Raw genomic sequence first — 18563 nt, 5'->3', positions numbered from 1 at the left:
AACATAAATAACTAATATTAGAGAAGCATATATGTCCTAAAACTAAATTAATAAGTCATCATAAGATTAAATAGGAGAAAACGTAATCATTAATAATTAATTTTGATGATTAAATACAATAAACAAAACTTATCGAAGAGCATCTTGGATCTCATAATATTAAGATAAAATAAAGGGGTTAAATATGTTTTGGTCCCTCAAGTTTTAGTAAATTTTGGAATTAGTCCCTCATCAAAACTTTATACCAATTTAGTCCTTCATCTTTTAAAATGCGTGAATTTAGTTCTTTTAACCAAATTTTGTTAAGTTTATTTGACGTTTCAAGTGCATTTCATGATAGTATTTAAGTTAACATTGAAACAAAAATGTGTCGAACAATGTAAATAATTTAAATACTATCATGAAATGCGCTTGAAACGTCAAAAAAAACTTAACAAAATTTGGTTAAAAGAACTAAATTCACGCATTTTGAAAGATGAAGGACTAAATTGATCAAAAATTTTGATGAAGAACTAATTCCAATTTTCATTGAAACTTGAGAGACCAAAAACATATTTAATCCTAAAATAAAGTGGACACATACATGGGTATAAAAAAGCAAATTATAATTAAATAATAGTAGAAAGTTGTTTACGGTTCATAAACCATTTGCTCATACCATAAAACCAATTTCTGATGTAATTGCTGGAAAGCAAATATAATGCTGTAATGCTGCTGTCAATGTCAAGCTGAAGCGAAGCAACAGGGACCTTTTATATATTCATAAACCAACAACAGAAACTTTAGCCAGTAAAAAAGTAGCTTCGATTTATGGTCACTTTTTGGATATTTTAAAAGGCCAATATTTAAATTTATTTCGTTTACAAAATCAATTATTTAATTTTATTACGACCATCACACATTCACAGTAACCATTAACACTTTAATATATGTAGCTTATATTATTACGGTTCAGCATTGAATAATAATAAATAATGTAGTGGATGGATTATTTATTTTTTACTTAATTAAATTTAAAATATATCAAATTTATATAAAAATTCAAATGCTTTTAATTGAGTTATTATAAAAGAAATTTAATGCTCAAAATATTTTTTTCATTTTTCATTTATTATTTGAAATTTGTTCTCAGTTAGTTCTTTTCTCGTCATTAATTTCTTCCAATGTATTAGTTAATTTGTGTATTGCTTTTTAAAAGGGAGCTGGTCAATAAATTAAAAAACAAAAATAGATACGAAAAATTTAAGTTAATCCGAGATCTGCAAAAAGATAAAAGTAATAATTATAGTCTTGTTTGATTATAAACGAAACTTCAGAGTAGTTAGATAAAATAAAAATATTAAATGTTTTTTATAATTACTCGATTAAAAAATATTAAAAAGAATTACTTACATCTTACATATTAAAGGTGAGAAATTAGAAGAAAGAGGGTGCTTAAGGAGGATGATGCGCTGGCAGTGACGGAAACCAGAGAGTGAAAATCGGCATAGTTTTCTATTCCGATAGAGAAAGCGTTAACGGCTAGAAGAGAAGGAAGAGGAAACATAAAATGGAGGTTCAAATTCCATTCTCATTCAGCTGAATTATCCATCACAGAGTATTCCAACTCCCTCTCCTTCGTGAAGAGGGAGCTCCGCTTCTGCTTCGGATCGGACCTTTCTCTCTCTCTGCACTGTTCGTTTCCCTGCCCCACTTTCATCTTCCAGATCTGCATTTCTTATTCGTTATTCCGTTTAATTTTCATTTCTTTCCTTCTTTCAGCACCAAGATGGTTGCCCAGAAATTCCTCGTGGATTTGAACAAGCCTCTTGTGTTCCAGGTAAACCCAGTAACGTGCTTTTCAATCTGCATTTTCAGGAATCGTCACGTGTCTTTACGTTTTCTCTCGCTCACAGGTTGGGCATCTTGGCGAAGACTACGATGAGTGGGTTCACGAGCCTATCGTAAGCAAGGAAGGCCCTCGCTTTTTCGGGAGCGATTTTCTGGAGGTACGCACATTCCTATCCGTTATCCATTTTCGTTTTTTTTTTTATCAGATTGTCACGTTGGATCGAATGTTAGGTTAGCTAACGTTGTCGTGGTTCTTCATTGGGACAGTTGTTCACGCGCACTGCGTGGTGGGTGATTCCGACCGTTTGGTTGCCTGTTGCGAGTTGGTTCATTTCTAATTCTGTAAAGTCAGACCTCCCTTCTGAACAAGTGGCTCCTTTCGTCCTTCTGGGAATCTTTGTGTGGACTTTGGCGGAATACACCTTGCACCGATTTCTCTTTCATGTTAAAACCAAGAGCTATTGGTGTGATTTCTCTCTTTCTCTTCACAACTTCTTAGCTAGTCTAGTTAATCTATCTCTGTATTCATGTGATCGATACAATCTATATGCATGAGATTGATTACTTGTTTCATAATATTGCATCAGGGGAAACACCTTTCATTATCTTCTCCATGGCTGCCACCACAAGCACCCCATGGATAGCTACAGACTTGTTTTCCCCCCTGTTGCAGCGGCTTTGTTAGCTCTCCCGGTAATTTCATTTCTTACCTCATAGAGAAAAAATCATGCTTTTCCATGCATTCAGAGTTGTTACCATGGTTTGAACTTGCGGGTTATGTGGTTCAAATGCGACTTAATTGTGCAATTGGTGACTTTAAAAACCTTTATAGCTTACCTCATACGGGAATCCAATGATTGCCCCTCACCCGGTCATGTAGGATCCGGCTTCTCTAAAGTAAAAATTCAAAGTATATCATTTCAGATGCTTATAACAAGATCAACGGTTTATATAATCATGACATGACTGCATTAGAATACCATCTGTTGATTTTCCCAACCACTTAGATTAGATTTTCTCAATTTACTGGAGTAAGATTCCATAATCTAGATAAATTTTTTGTTATGAGAAACTCTGTTTTAACATACATAAAAAGTTTCACTTGTTTTGCTGCATACAAAAAAGTTGCCAATTAGTTCATCAAGATCCAGTGTTATTATTATGGCTTCAAAAACCTTGTTGTAGATGCAATGCAATAAAATTCATTAATGCTGTGAAATATTGTATTTGTTCACGTACTAAGAATTTTTTTCTTTTACTTGCTTTTACGATGTTGAAGTCTGTTAATATCAGTTTTTGTTCGTGAAAGGAAATGCTATTAGAGGAGGTAAATGAATGTGAGGATCAAATTTGATATCTTGAGAATTTAAAATGCTTTCAATACTTTTGTCACTGAGAAAACAGTAGAATTAGTCTAATGAATTGTTCCCCTCATGAATCAAAACACAAAAGTAGCCTTATCAAGCAAATAGTTTTGTAGCTTCTGAAAGAACATCTTTATACCCGTGATCATATTCTGGTTGGAGCTTCCGAAAGTGACTGCTTCTGGAATGGCTTTGTTGATGTCACAGGGGAACCTAAGCACCACACCGTCTGTAATAGAGTTTGCAGATTTCCTCTGAAAACGGCCAGAAAACCTTTTTTTTTTAGCATTTTGTGACAATGATTGATTACTATAAAGATGTTGGTGATATTTAGAGATACCTCTATTCTGTGCCCGTTCTTTTCTAGCTTAACTTGATAAGCGGTTTCATGAGTTGATTTTGTTGCTTTTGTCTTCCGTGTTCAGATCTGGAACTTAGTGAAGCTTATGTGCACCCCTTCAATTGCTCCTGCCGTGTTTGGAGGTATTTTGTTGGGCTATGTGATGTATGATTGCACTCATTACTACTTGCACCATGGTCAGCCAAAATCTGAAGTTCCCAAAAGTCTAAAGGTAAAGCTCTTCCCCTCCTTTAGCTGTTAAATTGCAGGGTCCAATGTGCTACTGGAAGAATCATCTTGTCAATGAATAAAACTTGGGCTGTTTATCAGATGCATTTCATCAAAAAATTGGTCTTTGTATATAATTCGATTACAAATTGAAGGGCACTGAATTCATATGCCTTGAAATTGAGGCATTCATTTTCATTTTTAGTTAGCCTCTTAAACTGACCATAAAATATGATAGCATTCTCCTCTCTCCAATCTTCTAGAGATTTGTATTGTCTCATTTCTTCTGGAGCAAGATTGTTTCTCAGAGCATGATAAGCATGATGATGATTGCCTCTTTCTTTTTGGTCATGATATAGATTTTCTGTTGCTTATAATGTATTGGCAGCTATCTAAAATTATAAGCCAGGAAAAAGGCATATGGTAATTCCTTCATTATTTTGCAGAAATATCACTTAAATCATCATTATCGTCTCCAGAACTATGGCTTTGGGATCACTTCACCCCTGTGGGATAAAGTTTTTGGAACGGTTCCTCCTCCTCCATCAAAGAGTGATGTGAAACGTAGATAATTTACTGCCATCGTCACATTTGTTCATTGGTTAAGCATAGTATAATCAGGAGCTTCAAACGAGATATGTCGATAATTCATTATTCATGTCTTGGTTGTTTAATTATTTTGCTCCTCGATTGATGTTTCTGAGGGCTAACGTGTGCTACCATCTTGTGTCAAACATCCTGTAAAATCTTAAAAGGGTATCTAATTTTTTGCATAAAACTCGCCTCCGTTTGCATAGTTCTTTATGTTGCAACTCTGCTTTCTGTTTCTGTGTGAATCCTTTTACTTGGGATACCTAGTTCTGTACCTTAACTTCTAATATCAAAGAAATCAACGTAGACAAGCAAGTATCACCACAGTACCTTATGGTTTGACTCGTTTTATATTAAATAAAGGTGGGTTCACTATTTACTTAGCATGTTTTTTCTTTTTACAAAATAACTTCAAATTCATTTTATTATGTTTTTGTCTCTAAATAGTTACTTTTAAATTTTACTAGGATATAGGGTTTAAGGTTCAGGTTCACTGTTTACTTAGTATTTTTTTTCTTGTCTTTTTTATAAAATAAATAAAACTTAATTATGTTTTAAGTTTTCGATAAATTTCGAAACTTGAGTCTCTAATAATTTTATATTTTATAAGTTTATAATATTATAGTATCATAATTTCAAAATTTCTAAACTTTGATTTTATTATTTTTGTAATTTTACAATTTCATAATTATATAATTATATAATTTTATATTTTTTTAAATTTATAATGGCTGAATTATAGAATGTAAAATATTAACGGTAATATTACATAATTAAAAATTATGAAATTAAATTATAAAATTATATTTTTTTGTTTTACATTCAATAATTTAGTAATTTTATTATTATTTATTTATCTAATTTTATATTTTATAATTTTAATTTGTTTTAAAAATAATTTTCATTAAATACAGGAAATCCTAAAAGAAATTCTCGTTATTAAAGTCTCTTCATAAAGTATGTGTAAATTCAATTGAAAGATGGACTTAAAACATAAGTCAATAATTAATATCAAAAGTGTTTGGTTAAAGATGAATAAAAAAGTAAAAGTTAGTATTTTTAAAATAAAAATTAATGTTAATATATTATTATTATTATTACTATTATTATGAGATAGTTTGCCGTGAAAAATTACGAGAAATCTCAATTCATTCATACATGGGACAGCTTTTGTTATGGATAATTATATTATTGATTGTATTAGGCTTTAGGGTTGTTTTTATGTATTTTCTTTTTTTCTTGAACTAACAGTTTTTCTTGTGACGTTTATTGATTTTTTTTAGCTTTTATAAATTTCCATTTTATCAAATAATAATAATAATTATTATTTTTAATTTGTTTTTTTATATTTTATTTCTTAAATACCAAATCGGCTCGAAAATATCTAGTTCAGCCCAAAACTAATGTCCTGTCATAATTTAATTTTTGGATTGGGGAATAGATATAGGGAGGGGCTTCTGAGTGCATCTCCAATCATTTCTCCTTCAGATCAACCAAAGTAGGTGACGATAATTAGAAAAAGCTATTGACCTTCTCATGTTTTTTAACTCAAACCCTGCACCTCCAAATTTATGTTTTGAAAATCTCTTCAAGTTCTCTTCTCTAAGAGTCTAGATTTTTTATTAATTTTTTTTAATATTATTCTCTACTGAATATTAAAAATATATTATATTGATATTTTAAATATTTTTTTAATATATTTTAAAATATCAAAATTAGTGATAATCAGTGTATTATGAAAGTACAATAAAAAAACAACACACTAGAAGAACAGTAAAAAAAAATGAACAAAGAATCCAAATTTCCTTTCTAACCTCCTCCAACGACATTTTGCCCTAATGTTTTGTTGTGTTGCTCTTTGTTCAACATCAACATTGTGGTCCCTCTCTGTTCGAAGTTGTACTCCATTATTCAGTAATCCCCACTCCTATCTTTCTCTTTCTCATTGTTCATTTGTATCATTCACATATTTATATGTATCTTGTTATTTTCATTGAAAATTTTATTTTTGATTGTATGTTCATGTCTTGTTGTGCTGAGTTGTTCAAAATCTTCTTAGTTGCATTCTTGATACATGTTGATTCAATTATTCATATACACTTCGATAAAATATGTTACTAAATATCAGATGTCAACATTCGATTTATATGATAAACAAATTTTGATATCCAATTATGCTCAAACACAGATATGTACATATGGTATTCTTCTGAAACAAATTTCGACATCCATTTGATAATCTTAAGAAAATATTGACAGTAAACTTTCGATATACAAAAAATTAGTTAAACACCAAAAGTCGACATTTGGTTACGACATGTACCAGATAGGGATGGGAACGGGACGGGGCGGACACGGGTTTCATTATCTCATACACATCTCCGTAAAAGAAATTCATCCTCATCCCTATATCCAAACTCAACGGGTATCAAACTTTTGTTTCATCCCCATCCCCACCGGGTAACGGATATAATCTCGTATCCATACCCATTTTCTTACTACTTCAATATTAATTTTAATTAATTTTTATAAAATAATAAAAAATTACGGTGAAGGAAACATAATATTATCAAATATTCAATATTGGAAGGATGTTTATTTCTTCGATATCAAATACTTTAAAGTAAATTATAATTGTTTACATTTTAGATTATAATACCAACTAAAATTTCATGAGAACCAAAACAATTATTAAATTTGCAAATATTAATAAAACATTTAAAAATATTTTTTTTAAAATATAAAAGAAAAACAAAAATTCAAATTAAAATATATTTTAAATGTTTGTTTACCTCAATCTTTTAAATTCTAATGAATCTCTTTTTTATACACCAATAAAAGTTATAATACATCATTTGATCAAAATGATACAAAGAACAAATAATAATTGTAAGACCCACTTTTATTGAGTGACCTAATGTTAAGGGCTGCCTCATTGTTGGACCTAAAGGGTTGGCCCATAGGGTGCCAAGGCCCCTAAAGCAGCTAAGGTTCCTCAATTGCAGGTCATTCTGAAAAATCAGTGCCCTAACTCACCCATTTTCTCTCCACAAAACCTCTGCTAGGGTTTCGAAGTATGCTCATATTCGCGTTCAGCTTGACCTTGGTTCGGCTCACTTTTGCATGTTTAGTTCTAGAGCTGCTGTGCTCCGTGGTTCAGTGTCGAAGTCTCGTATAACCCCTTTTCAGGTAAGGGAAGCTATGATTCGCTTGTATTGTTTGATTTGTTGCTTGTTTTGTTTTCATTTCATGATGGCCTAACTTGATTGATGATTTAATTGATTGGAAATCGTTTGAATGTCATTTTGGCCTGAATGCTTATCTGTTGCGCACGAGAACAGTGGTGAGTACTGTCTTTCTCGCCCAAGCAAGCGTGTCTCGCCTAGGCAAGATTAACAGAGGCTCGCCTAGGATCTTCTGCTTGAACTGTCGCTCAGGCGACGAGTTTGCATTTTTGAGCGAGGGTGATCTCGCTTAGGCGAAAAGGGACTCGCCTGAGCGAGAGATCGCAGAAGCTGTTGTCCCATTCCTCGAGCCCTCGCCTAGGCGAGAAGGGGCTCGCTTGAGCGAGACCTTTTAGCTTGAGCGAGACTGGAGACAGGTTTTGGTACTATTGTTGAGTGATTCACTGATGTGTTGCTTGCTTGTCTTATCTAAATGCTTTACTACAAGGGTTGAGGGATGATGCCATGGTTACGGTATGAGGTTGAGATGGAAATAAGATGTTGCTTTATTGTGTATGAATTGGGAACTGTGAGTTGTATGATTGGCTGTTTATATACATATGCATGTCAACATGATATTAGTATTTATGGGAACTCTCTGATTGGTTGGTGACACATATACAAAGTCTGAGAAGGACGTAATTCCATGACTCTTGTAGTGAGAGTTCATGGTAGTGCCTCACCTAATGGACGGAATCCCATGGGCCTTCCTATTGGGAGTCCCTGGTGGTGCCTCATTCATTGTACTTAATCCCACGAACCTCGAGGTGAGGGTTCATGGTGGTGCCTCACCTAATGGACGTAATCCCATGGACCTTCCTATTGGGAGTCCCTAGTGGTGCCTCATCTAATGGACTTAATTCCATGAACCTCGGGGTGAGGGTTCATGGTGGTGCCTCAACATAAGGACGTAATTCCACGGGGGTATCGTGGTGGTGCCTCAAGGCCAAGACGTAATTTCACGGAGGTCTCGTGGTGGTGCCTCATGTAAGGATGTAATTCCACGAAGGCCTCATGGTGATGCCTCACTGCTAGGACGTAATTTCACAGTTTGATGGTTGTGCCTCATCGTATGTATCCGGATAGTCAAGTCTAAATGCCTTAAGTGGTTTGGGTATATCATGTGTGGATATCTGTTAATTATGTTTGGTTTTGAACTTACCTACTGAGTGTTATAATATAAGGATTTGTTACACTAGCTTACCCTTTCGCTTGTTTGTATGTTGTGTGTGGCTTTCTCCATTGCGATGATCATTAATTTTATTGATGTGAGCAGATGTGAGAACCCCTGGCAGTGGTAATGATAGTAGAGATGCTGCAGCTTGATGGTTATGGATGGGTATTGAGCTCACTATGGGGCCCGTGGCTGAAGGAGTTTATTTAGTTAGAATTTCTCTTGTTATGGACAAAAACTTGTGCTATTTTTGAACTATTGTATTGATGATAAACAGTGTGGTGCCTCATTTTTTTTGTTATGAATATGTTTGGGGTACTGTGTACCTTCATATACCAATTTCCGTACTCTTTGGATATTTATATATGTGGCATTTTATTAAATTGGAATTATCTTTTTAAAATGGGATGTTACAATAATCATAATAAAAGTTTAAAATAAATTATAATTCTTTACATTTTAGATTATAATACCAAATAAAATTTCATGCGAATCAACTCACTTATTAAATTTACAAACATTAATGAAACCTAGTTGATAAAATTTAAAAATATTTTTCTAAAAATATAAAATGAAAACAAATATTCAAATTAAAATATATTTTAAATGTTTGTTTACTTCAATCTTTTAAACTCTAATGAATCTTTTATTTTACACTAATAAAAGTTATAATACATCATTTGATCAAAATGATACAAAGAACAAATAATAATCATAATAAAAGTTTAAAATAAATTATAATTGTTTACATTTTAGATTATAATACCAAATAAAATTTCATAAGAACCAACACATTTATTAAATTTGCAAACATTAATGAAACCTATATGATAAAATTTAAAAATATTTTTTTAAAATTATAAAAGGAAAACAAATATTCAAATTAAAATATATTTTAAATGTTTGTTTACTTCAATCTTTTAAATTCTAATGAATTTCTTTTTTATACACTAATAAAAGTTATAATTCATTACTTGATCAAAATGATACAAAGAACAAATAATAATCATAATAATAAAATTTTAACATAGATCTTATATCTTTTGAATTTCAATTATGTTGGATGATGATAAAAAAATATTTATGACAATTACATTAAATTTTTATATTGTAGTAAATAAAAGTTATTTATACAATTATAGTGAAAAAATTACAGTATGATTGATAATGAGTTAGAAAATAAAAAATAATTAGATAAAATATATCGAAATAGTATTCTACATAATGAAAATAAACAAAAAATAAAAATATTAACAAATTAACAAATGTTTACAAATAATTTGAGAGACTATTGAAAGAAATCGTACAAAGAAAAACAAATGTATAATTAAGGGTATGATAAGTTAAAAAATATCTTAGAGATTTAAGAAAACTTTTCAAATATCAACATATGTATACTCAGTGGCGGAACTTGGACTAAAATTGTAGGGGGGTCAAATTAGATTTGTTATATATAATTTTTTTAGAAGAAAAACTATTCATTTTTTTTCTCTTCATTTCCTCTTCTTATAACAAACACATATAATAGTAGAATTCAAAAAAATATTACTATCATTCGCTATTATATCATGATACGAATTCATGAATACCATTTTAGATAAGACATTCGTATCTCATCAATTTGATTTGGTGGTATTGTCAAATTTGATGTCGTTTTTTCCAGATCACATTCTATTGAATTGTTAAATTCATTATATGTAACTCTGATAACTTTAGATATTTGTTTTATATTGTCTTAAATTCTTGGTTCTTATTAAATTTCTCAAGCTTAGTTAACGTAAATGCATTTCTTTTTCATCTTCATCACAAACCTTTCTCTTTGAAAAAAATGAATCAATTTTTTTACTTTTTATCATAATCTTTCTAATATAAATTTATGACCTCTTACCTATTTAGAAAAAATAAAATTTATATTCACAAATCACAATTATCACAATGCAAAACATAACAAAACTCATACTACTTTAATTAAATAAGCAATACTGTATAAATTCAAAACTTAAAAAAAAAATACCATAGGTAGCGAAAAACACAAAATCCCTAAATTTCATAATTAAGGATTATAATAATTTAGGAAAAATTATAATTAGGGTTCATACCAATTTCATAAAAGAATCCCTAAAATCATAATTAGGGGTTATATTAATTTGGGATAAACTTAATTTGGAAGAAATATCCTAAAAAGAATCATAAACTAACATACATAAATCATAATAAGATACTAACCTTGATTTGTAATAGATCATGCAAGAATGTATACATGAATCTCAATCTATGTGTTTCCAACCTCTATTTCCCAACCTTTGTATTTATCTCTCTTCACAGACTTTCATGATAATTTACATGATGGAAAGATCTTATAGTCAGAAAAAAACCCTAATCTCTTTTATAAATTAATGTCTCTATTAAAAATTTTTATTTTATCTTTTATTATAATTTTCCATAATATAATTTTAATATAAATAATATATAATATAATTTCAAAAAATATATAAATATATATAAAAAAAATTCAAAAAAGAAAAAAATGGGGAAGCCGTGGCTCCCCCTTGTCACATCCTAGTTCCGCCAGTGTGTATACTCAATGGTTGAGAAATAATATAAATTGTTTTGGTGAAACAAAAGAGTTCTTCAAATGACACAAAAACTAATAATAATAAGTAAAAGATTTTGTTTTATATTACCTAGTAAACGAAAGATTTGCGCTATTAAATACTTAAATTGAAAGTTTTAAACATTCTCACGTGAAAGGAAAATTTACAATAAATAAAAATAATAAAAGTAGTAGAAATATTTAAATGTGAGACATAAATTTATTTTAATTGACATACATCTTTTTAACATAATTACATAAAGGTTATGATAAGATGAAAAATATAATTGAGATGCGAATGAGTTTCAAGATAAACCAAATAATTAGAAGAAATAAAAAATAATATATATATATATATATATATATATATATATGGTTACATGATTAATTATGAATATTTTAATAATTTAAATGAGGACGAGTATTATGTACATCCCCATACCTATCTCCATACCCAATTGAAAAAGTCGAGGATTCTCCATACTCAGTCAATGTGGAGATTTCCCGTTGAAATGGGAACGAGTTCGAGCAATACCTACAAGAACAAGTTTATTTGTCATCTCTAGTACCGGACGTAGATATCCGATTTATAACTTAAAAAAAAATTTAATCACAAAGCTTATGTATCCTTTCGGTATCTAACTTTTTTTTCTTAACCATTTCTTTAATTTATTATAATCATTTTTTTTCCTAATTATGCCTTTTTTTATTTAATATTTTTATAATTGTATTGTGATTATTTAAATTTGTTCCTAAACAGTTAATAAGGTTTCAGGGTATTTGAAATAATTAATCACTTTTTTAATTTTTTTAAAAAATAATAAATTAAATACCGACTGTTTACATCAATATGTAACTTTTTTTTAATTGTTTATGTAATTTATTGTAATTCATTTTTTAATTATTTTTATATTTATTTAATACTTATATAATTTTGTTATGATTATTTAAATCTATTAGTAAATAATTAATTAGGGTTTATGGTATTTTAAAGAATTAATCACTATTTTAATTTAAAAAAAAAAAAAATTAATCACATACCAAATGTCCAACATCATGTATCTAACTTATTTTTTTCAAACTGTTTCATTATATTTATTTAATACTTTTATAATTTATTATGATTATTTAAATTTGTTAGTAAATAGCTAATCAGGGTTTAGGGTATTTTAAATATTTAATCACTGTTTTAAAAAATAATTAATTAAATGGATGTCCACGTCAAATATGTAATTTTTTTTATATTTTTTATTTAATTTATTACAATTAACTTTTTTCATAATTATACCTTTATTTATTTAATAATTTTATTATGATTATTTAAATTTATTTAAAAAAAATTAATTAAGGTATTTTAAATAATTAATAACTTTTTTGTTTTTTTGAAAAATAAATAAGTAAATACCAGATGTCGACACCTGGTATGTAGCTTTTTCGGATGTTGACCTCCACTATACTACAAAAATATATGTTGTTTGAATTGTGGATCGAGCTCCGGTCAATATGTGTATTGATCGCGAACATCAGGTATTTAATTAATATATTTTTTTAAATTTATCGTTGGTTCTGGTAATTAATGTACCTATTTATTTAACATTTTTTTTTACATTTCAAATATGTTTTTCTTGGTATTAAAATTATTGTTTTATTAATTATGTTTTTAATATTTTTAAACATATTATTAAATTTAAAATTTTTGAATTTAGCTTTTATATTTTTTTGTGATTTTTGTTAATTAATTGTTTTAAGTTTTATATGATTATGTTGTGTCATATTATTGTATTTGTAGGTGATTGTAATTATGAAATATTTTCATTTGAGTTTTTTGAATTCACAAGTAAATTCGACTTTCGTGTCAGATTTTTCTTCTTTTATTATTGATATGTGCGAAAGAGGATTATACACCTAACTTTACAATTTTTCCTACACATGAAGATTTAATTAGGTGAGTTCGAGGAGTTGCATATAATCTTAGTTTTGTTAGTTTTATTCTAAGATCCAATAAATATAATGGACAACCTGTACGGGATACACCCGACCTCCACAACACTCCCACTATACACTCATGAGTGGAGACACTCCTAATTCTCATAACTGACACCTTCTCGACCCCTGTACAATTAATTTTAGTGATAAGTTTTATGCTATCAAATAATATAATCCTTAATTTTTAAAAACGTTGGATGTATTAATTAAATATTAAAATATAAAGTATAAGTAAAGGAATATAAATTTTATACTATTATTTAGTTATAAATTATTATTAAAATAAGTGGAAACTATGAAAAACTAATATATGAAAAATTAATTATAGTACTTCATCGCATTTGTATTTATTCTATTTTTATCTGATAGTTGTATTTTTAAAATGCTGATCATAAATGAGTCTATACCATGATCATAATATGATTAAACGAAAATATTTAAAAACTTAATAAAACAAAGAGTAAAACACATATAATTAAATAGAAAGATTTATTTTCATTGATTAAACCCATATATATATATATATATATATTTATATAAATAAGAGAATTAATAAAACAATTGATTATAGAAAATAATAATCTGAAATAATTACCTGAATGTAAAAGGTTATAAAAAAATATGTAAAAATCTACTAAACCAAACGATCGATTGAAGTTTGTATAATTTTAACTATTAAATATATATATTTTTTAAAAAATAATCTCAATTAAATATATCATATTTTGTTACTCAAAATCTTTTTCCTGGTCTTAGTAGAATATCATACCATTTACCATTTTTTTGATGTTTACAAATTTTGATTCAATACCACAACTTTGTAACCACCTTTCACCTTTCCAATAAAAAAGAATCACGTTCCCAATTTTTCCATAAAGAGTAATTTTATAATAAAAAGTATTTTATCTACATCCACAGTTGTTATGATTATTTTATTAAACAATTTTATTATTTAACCACTCCTTAAACCATCCCACTCCTCTTTCTAAAATCAGACCAACCACTCCACAAGTGAAGAACCCAAAATTATTTGAGGCTGCATATTCTCACACTTTAGTTTAGTCAAATTACAATTAAATATATATAATTTTTATTTTTTTAAGATTTTAAATGTATATATTAACACAATGCTAAATAACATAGCTATACATCGATTAATGAATGTATAGAATTGTTTCAAATATTTTATATACAAGCGATTGATAAATGTTCACTGAAAGAAGCAAAGACAGCTAGCAATAACTAAAAGTTACTCTTATTCTGAGTCAAACTAACATATAAAATGTTATAAAAAAAACCAAGTGTATGAAAAGTTGTCGAATACTTCCTGAATTTAAGTCAAACAAGTACTTTTTTTCTCTTATGATTAAGTCAAACAAGTATTAGTTCAAGTCTCACTAAGTAGACATTTGGAACAGAAAACAGAAAATCTTAAATGCTCAAATGCACACAACAGATTTCCACAAGTAACATACAGAGAAGTCACTGTCAAGAATCACCCAAGTTATTCCCAACATACAAGAAAATAAACTAATGGCAAACCAACTTAATTGTGAATGCTCATATTATTTGACCACAGATTCAAATGAAGAACAAAAGCAGATTTAACCATAATTTTCATATTGATCTACAGTGGCTTATTATGCTAATGGCTTCAAAAGAGGGATACTCTGTTCGTGCCTAAAGAAATTAGAGGGATCAACTTTAGTTTTGACCTTCACTAACCTGTTGAAGTTACCCTTGAAATACCTATAACCCCACGACCGAGCCTCAACAAAGCTTGTGTTGTTCTTCTTGTTCATCCCTATATCCAAGTCTCTGTAATTCACATATGTTTCTCTTGGATACTTGGAAACATAGGGAGCTGTGCGGGAATAAAATTTCCTGATCCAGTTCATGTGCTTTGCCATACTCTTTTCTCCATCAAGCCAACCTGTTACATACTGAACTTTGTAGAGAACTCCCTTTCTGTGAGGGAAAGGGGTGGCAGATTCTGCAATCTTGCTCATCATGCCTCCATAGGGGTTCCAAATCATTAGGGGTCCATCTTCCTGCAGAAAAACTTTCCATAGGGGATTCAGGGACTTCTCTGGGATCACTTCCCTTACAAAATCTGATTTTGCTTTGAAGTAAGCCTTTGATGTGGATTTCCCTTGCAGCAAAACTTCTGGGGCTGTTCCATCTGGGTACCCAGCAATGTAGAGAACAGATTTGATCCAACTAGTCTCCACACAATCTTTTCTTCTCAAACCCAACTCAGGAAAACCATGTTTCATCACTTGCAGAAGCCTATCAGCACCACCAAGAAAAAGAGCATTGTACGAGGTTGTTACTGTTCTTTTCCCTGGAACACTCCCATTCCCTGTCTGAATCAGCACTCTGATGAAAAGATCTTCATCAATCTTTGGAGCCACTTTCTGCCATCTGTGAAGAATCTTGTTCCCTCCTTGTTCAAGGGTCTTGGTCACCGTGAAAACAGTCACAGTTTGTGGCACAGGAACCAGCTTGATCTTCCACCACAGAATAACTCCAAAGCTTCCTCCACCACCTCCTCTTATTGCCCAAAATAGGTCCTCCCCCATGGCTGCTCTATCAAGAACCCTCCCATTAGCATCAACAATTTTAGCATCTAGAACATTGTCAACGCCAAGACCATACTTTCTCATCATGGAACCGTATGCACCTCCTGTGATGTGCCCTCCAATTCCCAAGGATGTGCAAAGCCCTGCAGGGAAGCCATGGACTGAACTTTTCTCTGAAATTCTGTAATACACTTCTCCAACAGTGGCCCCAGCTTGGATCCAAGCCGTGTTGTGTGCAATATCAACATTCACTGCACGAAGTTTGACCAAGTCCAGGATCATGAATGGTTTCTCAATAAGTGAAACATAAGAGAGCCCTTCATAGTCATGTCCCCCACTTCTCACTCTCATGTGAATACCAAGCTGTTTTGCACAAATCACTGCTGCTTGGACTTGAGAGTCATCAAGTGGGGTGAATATGAAATCTGGTTTTGGCACTGATGGCAACAAGTACCTTAGATTTTGGGCAGTGGATTCAAGGATGGAAGTGAAGGAAGCATTGGTAGAAGTGTAGATTGAAGAGGAAAACTGGTTAGGAGTTTGAGAATGGAGTGTTAGGCAATGGTTGAAAGGTTCTTGAATTGGGAGTGAAGTGGTGAGTGAAAGTGATAGTAGAACTACAAAACTTGGTAAGGTGAACCAGAGAAACTGCATGGTTCTTTTCTTTGGTTTTAGCTTTCTTCTGTGAGTTTGAGGAAGCTAAATAATACACTGATTGCTTCTTGGTAATGGTAGTTTATAGAGGCAATATACGTGTACTTGAGCTAAGTCAAACGTCATGTGAATTGGTATTTCATTTTAGGTTTGGTGGAAAATAATAGAAGCACGATGTGGAATTAGTTTTCAACATTGAGTTTGGAATCCGATACATTTCACACCCAAGATTACTGTGTGATATCGTTATTTTTCCTCTATTCAATTTTTGCTTCTTCCCACTACCATGTGTACACAATTGTATATATGACACAATGCCCTTGGGGTATGATTGGATTGACTTTTTTTAAGCGATTGGATTGAATAAAGAAAATGAAATGATACAGAACCAGTTAAAGCAAAATGAAATAAAATATTCATTTTCATATTTCACCATGTTATAATGGAGTAAAGCAAAAGCTTCATTCTCATAGAAGAAATAAAAGTGAAGATAAATCAGAAAATATATAGAAAATATGTTTCACTAATTTTATTACATTTTATCTCTACTAAACAAGTTTTAAATAACAGCAAAAAAGGTTTTACGTTAGTAGTGTAAAGTTATTTTGCATTATAATTTCATCACATAATATCATATATTATATTTCATCACAACACAAACTCATACAACATAATAGAACCATATTGTTAACTATTAGGTTTATATCTTGCTCAATATCTAAAAATTAAATTATAAGATGAAATTTACATGCCATTCAATATATATATATATATATATATATATATTATATATATATATATATATATATATATATATATATGCAATTATTTTTCATTACCTACGCATATTCTTTAAATAATATACAATAAATGTTTTTCTTTTTCTAATCGTAACTTCTCATATATTAAAGATAACCCTTCAAAGAGCATCATCTAACACTTGAAAGGAAAGAAAAGAAATATATTTTTTAATCATCATCCATAAGATAATTAATTAAATTATTCTATTCTAAAGGTATGCTACAATGTTACTTTTCTTCCTGAAGAAAAAGTATAATTATAAAAAGGTCCTTGAAGTCTAAAGAAAAAAGAATATGCTCAATTTAATCTTGTTATTAAAAGAAATTTGCTAAAGTCAATGCTTATGAATATATGAGACAACATCTCTTAATTTGACACATTCTATTACGTAATAGTTGAAGTTATATATGTGGATGACTAATAATTTTTTTTTTCATTTTCTTCAAGAATTATAACCTTACAACATTAGTCATTACACATATTAATAATATAATTAGTTAATAACTTGATTTATATAGACTATTTGGTCTGAAATCTTGTATAATATTGGTGTTTTGAATTTACTTAATAACTACTACCACACGTTATAATTACTAAGGTAAATGACTATATGATTAAATACATATAATGCAAAATTTGGAATTACGTAAGCAACATACAACTTTAATTTATGTACAATGTATAACTTAATTAAAATTTTGAAAATACTTGTAACGATAATAAGTATTGAAATTCAAACATGAAATTATTCTTAAAAGAAAAAACAACTTTCACTTTCAATTGCAACATGTGATTACATGTACGACTTCAATTTCTACATAGATAAATAACATAAGTACACAAGGACATAAAGAATATATATTCTAAATTTAATAACATTTTTATATTCAATAACTTTTTGATAGAAATATTATATACTTTCAGGATAAATTTGAGTTATGTGTGTGTGTGTGTTTTAAATTTTTTATTTTAACTTTATACTACCTTTGTAATCGTGTAGCATATACAAATTGCAACGGGTTTATTTAAATTCAGAATTCTAAAACAACAAAATAAAGGCGAAACAAAGGACATCTAACCTACCAAGGAATCTTTCAAGCATTATTTTGAATTCACAATTCTAAAAAAGAAATTATAAAGGCGGAAAGCAAAAAAAAAATGCCTTTTAACAAGCAAAGAGTTCAAGCATGCGATAA

General features: G+C 29.6%; 1 protein-coding gene and 1 pseudogene across 1 annotated transcript; one reads left to right on the top strand and one right to left on the bottom strand.

Moving 5' to 3' along the window:
* Nucleotides 1-1416: 1416 nt before the first annotated feature.
* Nucleotides 1417-4540, top strand: LOC114176490 (dihydroceramide fatty acyl 2-hydroxylase FAH1-like). Its single transcript, XM_028061544.2, has 7 exons — nucleotides 1417-1674; nucleotides 1762-1819; nucleotides 1896-1988; nucleotides 2098-2294; nucleotides 2418-2523; nucleotides 3620-3766; nucleotides 4209-4540. Exons 2-7 carry the CDS (start codon nucleotides 1769-1771, stop codon nucleotides 4332-4334), a joined length of 720 nt encoding a protein of 239 aa, XP_027917345.1. The 5' UTR covers nucleotides 1417-1674; nucleotides 1762-1768; the 3' UTR covers nucleotides 4335-4540.
* Nucleotides 4541-14738: 10198 nt separating this feature from the next.
* On the bottom strand, nucleotides 14739-16655 carry LOC114179537 (monolignol oxidoreductase AtBBE-like 13 pseudogene; annotated as a pseudogene).
* Between the last annotated feature and the right edge of the window lie 1908 nt (nucleotides 16656-18563).

This window comes from Vigna unguiculata, chromosome 3 (genome assembly GCF_037176805.1).
Source record: "Vigna unguiculata cultivar grain cowpea cultivar isolate G323 ecotype 2 chromosome 3, ASM3717680v1, whole genome shotgun sequence".
NCBI lineage: Eukaryota > Viridiplantae > Streptophyta > Magnoliopsida > Fabales > Fabaceae > Vigna > Vigna unguiculata.
This window is presented reverse-complemented; position numbering and strand designations above follow the sequence as displayed.